Source organism: Dryobates pubescens, chromosome 11 (assembly GCF_014839835.1).
Source record: "Dryobates pubescens isolate bDryPub1 chromosome 11, bDryPub1.pri, whole genome shotgun sequence".
In the NCBI taxonomy this organism is placed as follows: Eukaryota; Metazoa; Chordata; class Aves; order Piciformes; family Picidae; genus Dryobates; species Dryobates pubescens.
In genome coordinates, this window is record NC_071622.1 from 12700460 (window position 1) to 12713715 (window position 13256).

At 45.2% G+C, this 13256-nt stretch overlaps 2 protein-coding genes across 2 annotated transcripts; one reads left to right on the forward strand and one right to left on the reverse strand.

Moving 5' to 3' along the window:
* The first annotated feature begins 234 nt into the window (after nt 1-234).
* MRPS14 (mitochondrial ribosomal protein S14) lies at nt 235-4263 on the forward strand. The gene is made up of 3 exons (XM_054165412.1): nt 235-313; nt 1120-1278; nt 3250-4263. The coding sequence occupies exons 1-3, from the start codon at nt 269-271 to the stop codon at nt 3430-3432; spliced, it is 387 nt and encodes a 128-aa protein (XP_054021387.1). The 5' UTR covers nt 235-268; the 3' UTR covers nt 3433-4263.
* Nucleotides 4264-4269: 6 nt separating this feature from the next.
* On the reverse strand, nt 4270-11051 carry CACYBP (calcyclin binding protein). The gene is made up of 6 exons (XM_054165411.1): nt 10941-11051; nt 10084-10273; nt 9302-9398; nt 8640-8739; nt 6747-6841; nt 4270-5181 (listed from the first exon to the last, which is right to left on the reverse strand). The coding sequence occupies exons 1-6, from the start codon at nt 10959-10961 to the stop codon at nt 5022-5024; spliced, it is 663 nt and encodes a 220-aa protein (XP_054021386.1). The 5' UTR covers nt 10962-11051; the 3' UTR covers nt 4270-5021.
* Between the last annotated feature and the right edge of the window lie 2205 nt (nt 11052-13256).

Consider the following 13256-nt stretch of genomic DNA (forward strand, 5'->3'; position numbering starts at 1 on the left):
TCCGCAGGTTTCTCTGGAAGTTGTCAGCTCCCCCTGACGGCAGACAGCGCCGGCAAGGCTGGCAGCACCACCGGGGTATACAGCACAGCCCTCTGCAGCGACTTACTTTCTTTCCAACCGCAGAGGCACTGGCAAATAGTTTAACGGCAGGAGGGTGCAGGCGGACACCGAAGCCAAGCCCTACCGGGGACTCGCAGCCCCGCGGCCGCCCCCCGTCTTCCCGCCAGGCTCGGGCGCATGCGCGGCCCTGCCGCTGCGCACCGACGAGATGGCGGCCGTCGCTTTGAGCTGGGCACTGCGGGCCGCTCAGCAGGTCAGCCTGGCTCCTTCCCTACCCTGTTCTCCTTCGGGGCCGTGTCCCGCTCGGCTGAGGAACCGAGGAGTGAGCAGGGCCCGTCGCTGGGGCTGTGGGACTCATCAGGCCGCCGGGAGCGGCGGGGTGCTCGGCTCTGCCTCAGGCCAGCCGTCCCCTGAGCCCCCGCGGCGGCACGGGGCGGGTGTAGCTTCCGGTTATTTGCGACTCAGGTAGCCTGAAAGTCTTGCTGGCTTCTGTGGACTACACTGGGTCACACCTTGGGTTTCTCAGGCAGGAGCTGCGCTGCGAAGCTGGTGAAGGGCCTGGAGGACAAATGTAACTAGGACTGGCTGAGGGAACTGGAGAAGTGGAGGATGAGGGGGAGACCTTGCTTTTCTCTGCAGCTACCTGAAAGGAAGTCGTAGTGAGGTGGAGGTTGGTCTCCTCTCCCTAGTATCGAGTGATAGAACAAGAGTAAATTGCTCCAAATTGCAACAGGGAAGGTTTAGGTTGGATGTTAGCAAAGATGACTGAAAGTGGTCAAGCATTTGAACAGGCTGCCCAGGGAGGTAGTGGAGTCACCATTCCTGGAGGTGTTCAATAAATGTGTAGACATGACACTTTGGGGCACAGTGTAAGGGCCGTGGTGGTGTTAGGCTGACAGTTGGACTCAATGATTTTTTGAGATCTTTACCAACCAAAACAATTCAATGAGTCTAGGAAGTAATTGGAAAAGTCTGATGAGACCATTACAGAAGTGATTCATACTTGGGCAAATTGTAGGTACAACAAGTGGGTATTACAAACTTAATTGTTTTATTCAGGTTCTCCCCTCATTCTGCATAAGGCAAGTGCGGGGCCACTATGTGGACTGGAGGATGCTGCGGGATGTCAAGAGAAGGAAGCTGGCCTATGAGTACGCAGACCAGCGGCTGCGGATCAATGCCATCCGGAAGAACACCATCCTTCCCAAGGAGCTCCAGGTACTGACCAGTCACCCTGCAGTGGTGACTCAGACAGGAGCCCATACATGGCTTTTACCATTGTGATAGGTGCTGGGCTACAGTGGCTGCTTTACATGTCCAAGTGGCCAAGCCAGGTTATAAGTGCTTGCATTTTTCCTAACTCAAGAGCACAGAGTCTGTATTGTGTAGTTACTGCTAGCACCCCAGTATCTTCAGAGCCTCTGCCTTTTAGGGGTGTGTACAGTAGTGTATTCAATTGACTAGAGGTTGCTGTATTGGGTTCTGTGATACTTAAACCAGTGCTTTTCATGTAAACAGTGTAAGTAACACTGCATATGATGAGGTCTCATTTTGTCCTCTCAGAGTTGTCACTAACAGACTGAGAAAGCTATTTTCTTTATTTCTGATAATACAGAATATCGTAAGGTTACTTTTATAGTTGCCTCAATAAAGTCAGATTTTTTGGCTTAAAAAACCTGGGAGTTTGATTCAGCAAAACCCAACATTTTATTCAATTAGAAATACTTAATTTTACTCCTTTCCTGAGCTATACAAGCATAGAAAAGCTGCGTCGGATACGGGCACTAGATCTGTTCTTAAAAATGCACATTTTCACTGCCCTGCTGTCAGCCTTCCTTTTTATGCATTAAAAATATTTGCAGGTATCAGAAATGCTCCTGTACCTCTTTGATTTGGCCATACCTAGTTGTGGTGAGATCTTTTCGTGCTTAAACATGAGAGAGAAAGTATGAATCTGCTTTTATATGTTGACTTTACTATTCTCTTGGCAAGTCTAGTCTGTGTCAGATGTCCTTACAAGACAAAACAAACAAAAACTCCTGAACAACAATGTAAAAAGGCTGCAACTGACCTTGCTTTTGATACTCCTCAGCTGCTTTTGTAACCTATTGAAGTCACTAAGTCATAACAGCGATTAGAATGAAGAATACTACTCCAGGAAAATAATTGTATCCTTCCCCAGAAAATGTTATTTGGGCTCCAAAGTTTTAAAGTGTAAAGCACAGGCTACTTTCTGAGTAAAATCCTAGGAATTAAGTGAGTCACAAAAATTCTGCAAGTGTTTGCCTGTACTAGATATAGGCAGAGCTAGAGACAACAGATAAGATGCACAACTAGACAAACCCAGTAACTGAAACATATTCTGAAGACAAGAAGTCCTACTGACCTTGCTGTTACTGTAGTTGAAAGTCACGTTGCTGCTGCCTTCCTTTGAAGTCAAACACCCCTTTAGAAGATAGCTTTATACAATTGCTTTGCAGCACCCTGGCAACATAGTTTTTGTGCAGACCTCCTTTTACTTCCAGCTGTGACTTCCTGCTGTGACTCAACACAGAATTCTTTTGAGCCCTTCCATCCTTCAGAAAACAGCATACAAAGAATGCTGCAGTTAGGGATGCTTACCTAGACTCTTCCTTTGGGCTGCATTTCCTTGCTGACCCAACTTGTTCTTCTGACATTTCAATTGCTGCTACCTGATGCTCCCTGAAAACAGTTGAGCTCCTTTTTTCTACATAGACCTTCCTCAAGTTCAGCTTGTCTTCAAGAATTAGCCCACTCTGCAGCAAGGAGAAAGATGAATGTATTTTGACTAACTATAATTAATGGCTTGAGGTTATTCAGCTTGTCATATGCTTAAATTTCATGTCTCTTAAAGGACTAACCCATTCTGCCACCACACAGAGACAAGCAGATTTTGAGTTTCTAACTACAGTTACTGGCTTGAGATTGTTCAGTCTGTGTAATAAGGTTAAGTTTGGGGCCTCTGTGTTAGGATGCCCAGAAAGAGTCAAGTGAGGAAGACGGGCAAAAGTTCCTTATGAAGTAGCAAAGCATATTGGTGAGATGGTAGAGAACCTTGTGGTAGTACCTACTCCACAGGTAGATTGTAGGGTCTGGCACTAACCCCCCCCCCCCCTCAAAATCCTGGGGAAGCCAGATAAACTCTTACCCTCTGGTCTTGTGTTTTAGGAAGTGGCTGATAAGGAGATTGCTGCCTTGCCCCGGGACAGCTGCCCTGTGAGGATCCGGAATCGGTGTGTCCTGACCTCCCGCCCGCGCGGGGTGAGGCGGCGTTGGAGGCTCAGCAGAATCGTTTTCCGCCATTTTGCCGACCATGCTCAGATGTCTGGGATACAGAGGGCGATGTGGTAGATCCACATTCAGGTAGAATACACAAACCAGGCCCAGTTGGTGTGTTTGAGTAATTAAAGCAAGATTCCCATCTGAGAGTCCTGCATTGGTATCAGACCAACAAGGGAAGGATGAGAATCCTTGGTGATTCTGGCTTTCTGGATTGTCATTGACAAGCAGCAGCATAATTGCACTGAAGTGATCTGTATGAAAGGCAGTTTCATTTTGAGGGGAAAAAAGTCATAATGTGATGGTTGCAGAACAAAGCTGAGGTTTGTGATCTGGGCAGCATGAGAAATAAAGACATACAGCACAAGGCTTGTTAAAGCAGTTTTTTTGCCACCATATGGTAAGTTCACTGTGGTCATTGGGGTAAAAGCATAAATGTACAACAGGGCAAAGTGGTCTCCTGCCATGAACAAGGGTGAGCATGAAGTGAGAATAAAACATGGCCTCAAATTTAGACACTTTTGCTATACAAACTTAATACACTTATATTAACAAGCAAAGTGGAGAGAGGACCTATGAGAAACTACAGCGTGCTAGTATTTCTCTCCTGTAGTGCAGTGCTTAGTCCAATGCTCTAAGAACAAGGTAACAAGTCCTAGCCCAGACTATAACAAGAGAGTAATGGCTTCCTTAATTTGTAAGGTAACATCAAACAACTCTGTCCTTGGGAGACACAAGAAGGAAGCAAGAAGGAAACAGTAACAGGCTTGCTGCTAAGCTCATGTTTGCCCTCTATTCTTCAAAGCAGGGCACACAAGGGGGAATGGCTGCTCCATCCCCTCCCTAGTATTGGGGCTGAAGGCCTGCAATAAACAGACCAAGTATTGGAAGCCACACAGGCAGCAAACAGCAGCCCATCACTCCCAGCAGAGTAAATTTTGGAGTATGTGCTGTCCCAATATACTTCTTAGTGTAAACTCTTGATAGGAAGAAGTAGTTTGTCTCTTCATACACTGTTAGAGGCAGGGTAATCTGACTGTCCTCCTGTGACATGCCACCTCAAAGACACCCCAAAGGAGGTCACAGCATGGGCACTAAAGACGTGTTTCCAAAATCTGTAAGAGGCTAAACATCCAGTAATTAATTTCTGAGAGCAACCATTAAATTTTAACACCATGGGATTAACACCATACTGTTTCTGCTCAACTCTTCAGTGCATGAGATAGTGGTTCTGCTCTGTTCAGCATTTCTCTAACATGCTTCAACCCTGCTTTCCCACATCAAATCAAAAACCACACCCCACATAGCAAGCATGACATCAGCCCCAGCAACCAGTTGAATACAGCTGTTCCTTGAAACAGAGGGGCCTTGACCCCTCCTGGTTTGGGATTCCTTTCCTTTTACATTCTGTTCTCAGTTTCAATTCATCTGAGATGCTTTTTCAGGAAGGAGTAAGGATATACCTATGCTCCACTCTTCAGGAAATGGTGAGCCACTTGACTGAAGGAAATGCTTTATAAGCTATTTTATTTAAATATTTTCTCCAACCTGAAATGGAAAATGACTGTCTTTGCTTGGAAGAAGGTTGTGTAAACAATGATCTTTGCAGCAGAGCATGTCTCACATGGAAGATCAGTATTAAGGCGGCCTTTAGAGTACTTTTAAATATCCATTGGTATGTCCCCTTTAAATTGCTTTTCTCTGCTTTCAACCCAGGCCTTGTTGATGGTGCGCTTTATTTCATCGTCCCCTTCTGCATACATCTTCTTTAAAAGGTTCATAAGCCCCTCACTAGGATCTGAGGTGTCATAGGAAGCCTTCCTGCAAGATAGATACATAGAAGGAAGATCAGGTATATCCAGCAATTTGGAGCAAGAAGGAAGAAAACCAACCGAAAAAACCAACCGAAAAAATCAAACACTAATTGTGTTACCTAGCAGTCTCAGCTCCTGAGTAGAGAGAATCCTACAGAGTACCCTTAAACTAAGTGCAATTTGAGTAGTGTACCTAGAGCTGTCCCACTAAGGATAACAGGCAGCATTCTGCACTAAACATGGCCCTAGAAGCACCACCCCTAATTTATTTTAGGAAGCAGGAGTGTAATAGAAAGGACACAGAATATGCCAATATCTCTCTCTGCTGTTACTAGTGAATAAAAATAGAAACACAGTCACACTGAGCTCTCTGAAGTGGCCACATTCACAACCTAAAATGCATTTTCTGCTTCCCATTTTTCTGAATATCTCCCAAGGTTTAGAAACTCATTTTTAACACCTTCCATTTCAAAGCAGTATTCTCAGTTTAAGAATTCAGATGACAACCCGCATGGTAAGTACCCAGGTATGACACACCCCACATCACCAGACTACACAATTCCCTCTCTAGCAAAACTGCCTCTTGGAGTTCTGCTTCTAAAATCCTCTAGGTAGTTCCTAGTAAAGCTGTGGGTTATCTGAAAAACAAGTAGATCAAAACAGATCAGCAGAGGGAGCAAGTTCCCCAAGCATGAGGCACCACTCTCAGACCCCATCATGAAGTGTATTTCTGAAGTGGCTCATTTTGTCATACTGGTTAGTACAGTTAGTTAGGACTAATCACTTTTAGCAAGTCATCTTATAAACAAAACTAATAGCTGTTGGCAGGGCACAGCACTTGAGAAAAAAAATCAGTAGTGCCCTGCTTAGAGGTGGGTATGCACCACTTCTGGATACAAGTGTGCACTGTGAAGTAATATAAAATTATGATATACTATGTACATAGGACAAATATCTCTTATCCTCAAGTGTTTCCTGCTGTAATTTACCACCCTTACATGTCCAGTGGCTCAGCTGCTTGCAGGATTGCTCCCAAGCACTTGAAGGGATACAAATTAGCTCAAGACTTTGTATAATGATCCAGGTAAGCAAAGACCTGTTTTGCCCTAAGGATGCTGGGATTTTTGCACAGATGCTTCACACACAGCTGACACAACAATGTCAGCAGCATAGCTGCAAGGCATCTATATGTATTTCTATATAAAATAAGCTACAAAAAGTCAACTTCATTAGAGCAGTTTTTGCAATGAATACAGCCATCAATAGAAATGAATCTCTAATTGGTTTGGCACTGTCACAGTAGGTCTTGTTTATCGTATTTCCTATGATGCAGCCTTCAGCAGCAGCAAGAAAACAATAGAAGAGTGGCAGACAGCTACTCAAAAGGTATCTCCTCCATTGCCAGCCCTCCTAGCACCAAAAAAAAATCCCAACTTTGTGATTCTCAAATGCCTTGTCCCCCAGAATAGCAACTCACAGCCAGTGCATTACAGAGCTGCCTCCCTGGCAGTCTTAGCACAATGTGGAGAAAAAAGAATGGAAAACGAGAGAGAGGGCTGAAGAGACACTTACTCTTTCTCTTTGCTTTCTTTTTCCACTTGAGTGAGACAGTCCCATTTTTCCTCCCGCTTCTTCCTACACATCACAAGGACCATGTCTGTCTTTATCTGTATGGAGAATAGCAAGGCACACATTAAATGCTTCACAAAGGGCTACTAGTCACAGCCACAATGAATACAGTCAGCCAAGAACACAAACCTCTTCCTATACTCACATATCCTCAGCTACAGGCTATTATGTAGCATACAGAAATGAACGTACTTGAGTACAATTTATTAATCACACTGTGGACAACTTAGATGGTGTGATTAACACAAAACCAGTACAGAACTACAGTACCAATACAGAAGAACATACACCACTGCAGGAACACCGTAACACCATTTGGTGATTCCCAAGATGCTAGAAGCACTGTCAGGTACAGGGTGGCTGGATTTACTAGGCTTCTCCAAGAATACCACGTTCAGATGGAGGATCTCCCAGTTCAGTTCTCCAAGAAGATGAAACTAGTTTTAGGGCATTGCTTAATCCTGGAATATGTTTCCAAGTTACAAGCTGTGACCGTTTTAGGCTGTGCCTTTAAGAAAGGGACAGTTGCTGGAACACTCCGGCTGAATGTTTTGAAAACAAAGATACTCTAAACGAATTTCATTGGTAGATTGGCAGAATGCAACTTCAAGTTTTAGTTCAGTTTGAGTCTCAGTCTGTTCTGTCCTTTTTCAGCCTGTTTCTGTCTCTCTCTGAGCAACAGCTGCTGGACGGAGTTAACCTTGAACTAACAGGTAAGAATAATTCTTGCATACGCTTTGAGCTAACAGAATTTCCTCCTTAATAATTACCTTTTCTCTCTCTAACCCTTTTTGGGAAAAAAGGGAGGTAGGGGGAGAGAGGAGGTACAGGGGGGGAACCCAGTTTTGTTCTGTATTACGTTCTTTGCTGTATATTTCTATATATATGGTAAATACTGTATATTGTGTATATATCCATCTGCACTTCATCCTGCTTGCAAATATAGCTTTAATTCATTTCTGCTTCTCCAACTGAGTTAGCCGTGGTGAGAGAAAGTTCAGTTCTCCCCCCCCACACAAGCAAAGCCCTGTTTAATTACAGCCCTGACCTAAATTTTGCAAAGCACTTCTGCACGCTACAGCACACCAGAGTCTGCTGGAGCTTACAGCTTAGCAAGTACGTGACCACTGCTTGCTTTTATGCTGGGTCAAAAATCACCAGAGCATCACCCTCGATTATTTCAGTTGGTTTATTTTCACACTGTCCTAGTTTTAGGGCAATTTCAAATTGAACCATCATTTCCTCACATCTGATGTCACTGAGGGCAGTGCATGACTGCACAGAATGCACTCAAGGTACCCAAGATATCCCTAAGCTCAGAATGGTGCTGTGAGTAGCACAGTATGGATGCTACCACCAGCAGTAAAGTGTTACTAGCACTCAATTCTGGAGCAACACATCCTTCTGAAGGCAAAGGAGGCTTCAGACTCTGCCCTGGGTATTATGGTGATTTAAATTCCCAAGATTTCGGTCTTCTGACAAGTCTCTCAGAATTTAAAACTGCAAAGAATTTCTCAGAGGTATTTAGAAGCACAAGGATGCTAAATGAGTGCTTAGTGGAATTTTCTGTTTAATTATTACCAAAATCCTGTCAGAGCTATTACAAAAACCAAAACAACCAGACATGATCATGTGAAGCAGAAGCCCAAGGATTCCAGAGAATAATTCCATAGTTACGAGAACTACAGGTTAGCAAGAGTCATGTTCACAGTGAAGAGACTCTACAGACAGATGGGAGGGACTGAAGACTAGTGCCAAGTCTCCTGAACTAGTCAGGCAATGTGTATGGTACTTTGTGAAGGACCGAAAGCTCTCGAACAGCTGAGGTGCACTGACCTTCCTAGAGCTGCCTTCCACAGAGATGGGTTTCATGAGGTTGTTGAAGGTCATGGTGTAGTTTTTCCCATTCAGATTCTTCACTAGCAGATCAAATGACCTGAAACCATAAAATGGAAGAAGAAGGGTAAAAATATTTCAATCATTTTAAGACCATTGTGCCTTGACACCAAAAACAATGTCTGAAAGCCCTTTAGTAGGCGTATTTCTTGGGAAAGCATGTCAACAGGCTTGAACTAATTTCTTCCTGAGGCTCTCAAATCCTTCATATTAGAGGACTTAGAAGGACCTATCCAACAACAAACCAAGATCTCTTCCTACTTCACTATCTCCTACAACCTTGGAAAGGCAGATTTACTTAATGTACACTTCAGTTCTACCACCATCAGGAAAGAAGGCTAACACTATACATCCTGTCAAGTTTGATGAGGTGCAACAAACATTTGTAAAATGAAAACGCCCTGATACTCTCTAAGAGCTATATTTAAGGGCATGTGTGAAGTGCTACTAAAAGCCACTATCACTCAAGTTTAATAAAAGAAGAGAGGGATTGTGAGGGAATAAGGGCTGGTACAGAACAGAACTTAACACATTCTTGTGTTTCCAAGAGTGTTTTTCACCCATGCTCTCCCCTGTGGTGTGGTGCAAGAAGATGAACTCACCTCTCTGTGAAATTCACCTGCACATTCTCAGATGGAAGCTTCTGGACTCCATTTAAAGAAATGTAAATCTTAACAAACTTATCTGACTGATCCCAACCTGCAATTGAAAAGAAGAGATTAAGTTCTACTTTTCCTCCATAAACTTCACACATTCCATTCCAACTTCCCCTGTCAAGTCCCCTAGGATTGGCTAGGATCCCTGCCTTATTGAAATGATCTTCAGAGATATAAGGGAAAGACCTGAATAGTTCAGGAATACCTTGAGAGCAAAAGGTCCTCACACATATCCCTGTTCCCTAATTCAACTTCTGAGAAAAAAACTTGTATCAAAGAGGGTAAAAGGAGAGCAACTCTGTCTGTGCAGGGGGAATCGAAGGTAACTGCTTTTGCTGCAATTTCCTGGATCCACGTTTCCCCCTACTCCCCATACAAGCAGCATCTTGAGCAATTCCCTCTCCTTTCACCCATATGGCAAGCAGAGAAGGCAAATCTCACCCTTTCATCCCTGCCAAGCACTAGGCAATGGAAAAATACTAGTTGGTACAGCAGAGATCATCAATGCATCCCAAGTACTGTCACCCAACCACAATACATGTTGAGGTTGGGTCAGCACAGTAAGAACACAGTAGCTTTTAAAGTGATGTCTCCAGTATAAAATAAATACTTAAGAAGTCTTCTACTCTGTAATGCTAAATAGCAGCTGTAACTCACACGAAGGCCACCCTGCCATCTTTTCAGAGAGATGCCCAAGGTCTGGTAAGCACTCAGAAAAGTAATCATACCATAATTGTTTATTTTCACCGTGTACCCTCCCAGTGACTTTTCTTCCTCTGTCACATCTTTTGGCTTCGGTGGAGGCTGATTCTTGATTTCTAGCTCTAGCTTGTGTTTCTCTGTCATCAGGACATCACGAACTCGCTTCCTTGTGGCTTTCGTAAGCAGTTCTTTAACCTCTTCCAAATCTTTCTGTAACTGTTTCAAGAACACAAGACCACACACATGTGTTAAACACAGTTCTTTCTGCACAAGTTTCACAGCGAAGCTCTTCCAGTTATGACACTTACACGTTTCCCACATGTACTAGTTCAAGGTTCATCAAGTCGGTGCTTTCGTTTCCCCCTACACCCGCTGTGAAGCGTGACGCCATGAGTTCCTCACTCCCGAGACAATATTATACCCTTTAACCAGCATATAGAAACACAGAACTGCTGAGGTTGGAAAAGACCTTTAAGATCATGAAGTCCAACAGCTCATCTAGAGCTCACAAAACTACTGCTAAGCCAATGTACTTCAAGGTTTATGCTTTCATCAATTAAAGTACAAGGGAAGGCGATAAAAGCTCGACACCGGGCACGGCTGCTCCAGAGGCTGGATTACACTAAAAGCGCCCTGCACCACTTCTGGGAGACATCCCCAACAGCCCTCAGCCAACACCCAAGACGAGGGCTCCCGGCTGCCCCCCGGGCACGCAGGCTGCCTGCCCGCATGCCTCCCAGCTGCGGCCAGGCCACTGCCCCTCATACCGCAAGGCCCAGCTAGGGCCGGGGCCGGGCCCGCGGGCTGCACCCCGTTCCCACTCAGACCCCCCAGAAGCAGAACGGGGCAGAGTAGGGGAAGGGGGGAAATGAAGCCGCCTCACCTCCTCCCACGCTGAGGCCATGTCGCCCGCCGACACCGGCTCCCGCGGCCCCTCTGGAACCTTCCGGCCTCCCGCCCCGCCCACAGAACGCCGAAGTGACGTGACGCGATGGCGCCGGCTCCGCCCGTTCCGCCGGGGGAGCGGAACAAGCCTGGCCGGGCCCTCCCCCCTGCCACTCACCGGCGGAGTTGTGGCGCGGGGCGGGGAAAGGCAGGGCAGGGCAGGGTCGCGAGCTTCCCGCCTCCGCCGCGCGGCGCGTGGCCTTAGCTGCCGCCCTGAGGGAGCTGGGTTCTGAGGCGGGAGTTCTGAGGCCGCGGTTCGGCAGCCGCTGGGAGCTGTCCTCCTGTGCTGCCACAGTCTGGATTCTTGTAGCAGAGACTGGAAATTTCTTCTACTTCGCTTGCACTTGTACAAGATACAAAGTACAGTGAGGGGTTTCACACCACTATTTGATAATACATGAAGTAAAACAAACGTACTGAAACCCAAAAAATGGGCCCTTATCCTTAGGTCTCAGTCGGATATTCAGATTAACCAGTGTGGAAAAAAAAAGCAACGGCAATGTGTGAGAAGGTGAGAGAAAGAGAATACATAGAATACATAGAGAGGGTATTGAGGGTGTTCGGCCTGGAGAAAAGGAGGCTGAGAGGAGACCTGGCTCTCTGCAACTGCCTGAAAGGTTGTGGTGAGGTAGGGGTTGATCTATTCTCCCCAGGAACAAGTGATAGGACGAGAGGAAATGGTCTCAAGAAGATACACCGGGGCAGGTTTAGGTTGGGCATGAAGAACACTTGTTTTTTTCCCCAAAAGGGGTTGTCAAGCTCTGGCACAGGCTGCCCAGGGCAGTGGTGGAGTCCCCATCCCTGGAGGGATTTCAAAGCTGTGTAGATGCGGTGCTGAGGGACATGGCTTAGTGGTGCCCTGGCAGTGCTGGGTTAACAGTTGGGACTTGATGATCTTGAAGATCTTTTCCAACCAAAACGGTTCTGTGATTCTGACCTTACAAACAGTGGAAGCCAAGACAGGATAGAGCCCCTCAGGATTTCACACATAGGCTTTCCCTAGAAGAGGGTGCTTGTTGTAACATCCAGTTTACCAAAGTGGGGAGTGCCAGCTCCTTTGCTGATCTATGGGCTTAGAGATTATTTTTCTTTTCTAAGTGAACATCCAGGAATTAATTAATCTGTAAAGAGAGTTGTGGGTTTGGGTTTGTTTATTGGTTTTGTTTGGTTTTGGTCTTGGGGTTTTTTTTGTGTGTGTGGTGTGTTGTTGGGGTTTGTTTATTTTTGGGGGGGTTGGTGGTGTGTCTTTGTTTGCTTGCTTGGGGCTTGTTTGGTTGGTTTGTTTTATAGAGGTACGGAGGGGAAAAACAGATTGAAGGTGACTCTTACTGCTCTCTACAACTACCTGAAGGGAAGTTGTAGACAGGCAGATGTTGGTCTCTTCTCCCAGGCAGCCAGTACCAGAACAAGAGGACACAGTCTCAGGCTGCGCCAGGGGAGGTTTAGGTTGGATGTTAGGAAGAAGTTCTATACAGAGACAGTGATTGCCCATTGGAATGGGCTGCCTGGGGAGGTAGTGGAGTCATCATCACTGGAGGTGTTCAGGAGGAGACTTGATGGGGTGCTTGGTGCCATGGGTTAGTTGTTTAAGTGGGTTGGATTGGTTGAGGGATTGGACGTGATGATCTTGAAGGTCTCTTCCAACCTGGTTTATTATTATTATAAAACCTGAAGCCAAGGATGTTTTCGTTGTTGGTTTCAAGAATAAAAGTTCTTTTGCTCAAAATGCATTTTTATCCCAAACAATAGGAGGGAATATGCATTAATAAATAAAATCCATGTGAACTAAGTGGCAAAGATAAGGGAGTCAAGCGGTGAGCTTGAGAAATGTGGAGATAGATCAGAGTGTTCACATCTGTGTTCCATTCTGACACAACAGAGCCAAAGTGAAAAATTTTTAACACTCTTTTTAAACTCAAAATCGGTTTTCATAAACTGGAGTATTTCAAAGTAGTAATAGAATTGTTTCAGTTCTTTCATTCCAAAAAGCATTTTTAACAGACATACTGATGTGTTTATTACAACTCTCTGGTCCAGCGATTGAAGGTCTGTGGTTGAAAAAGGGTCAGGAAAGATCTACGTAAATAACCCTGTGGTTATGTCTGATTTTCACAGGACTAAGCTTCAGCCTGTCCATGTTCAGAAAGAGCATTTGAAGCTGGGCTAGTTGATTTTCCCTGTAAAAAACCAATATGGTCAGCTGCAATTTACTTTTGTGACATGTTTATTTAATTAGTTAAGGGCAGTTGCTTAC

Bases quoted from the DNA above. Each gene is read 5' to 3' on its own strand.
- MRPS14 (XM_054165412.1), top strand. From the start codon at position 269: ATGGCGGCCGTCGCTTTGAGCTGGGCACTGCGGGCCGCTCAGCAG. The intron at 314-1,119 runs GTCAGCCTGGCT...TGTTTTATTCAG, and splicing joins CACTGCGGGCCGCTCAGCAG to GTTCTCCCCTCATTCTGCAT. The intron at 1,279-3,249 runs GTACTGACCAGT...CTTGTGTTTTAG, and splicing joins TCCTTCCCAAGGAGCTCCAG to GAAGTGGCTGATAAGGAGAT.
- CACYBP (XM_054165411.1), bottom strand. From the start codon at position 10,961: ATGGCCTCAGCGTGGGAGGAG. The intron at 9,399-10,083 runs GTATGATTACTT...TTTCAATTGCAG, and splicing joins GGTGAAAATAAACAATTATG to GTTGGGATCAGTCAGATAAG. The intron at 6,842-8,639 runs GTCAGTGCACCT...TTCTCCATACAG, and splicing joins TGGAAGGCAGCTCTAGGAAG to ATAAAGACAGACATGGTCCT.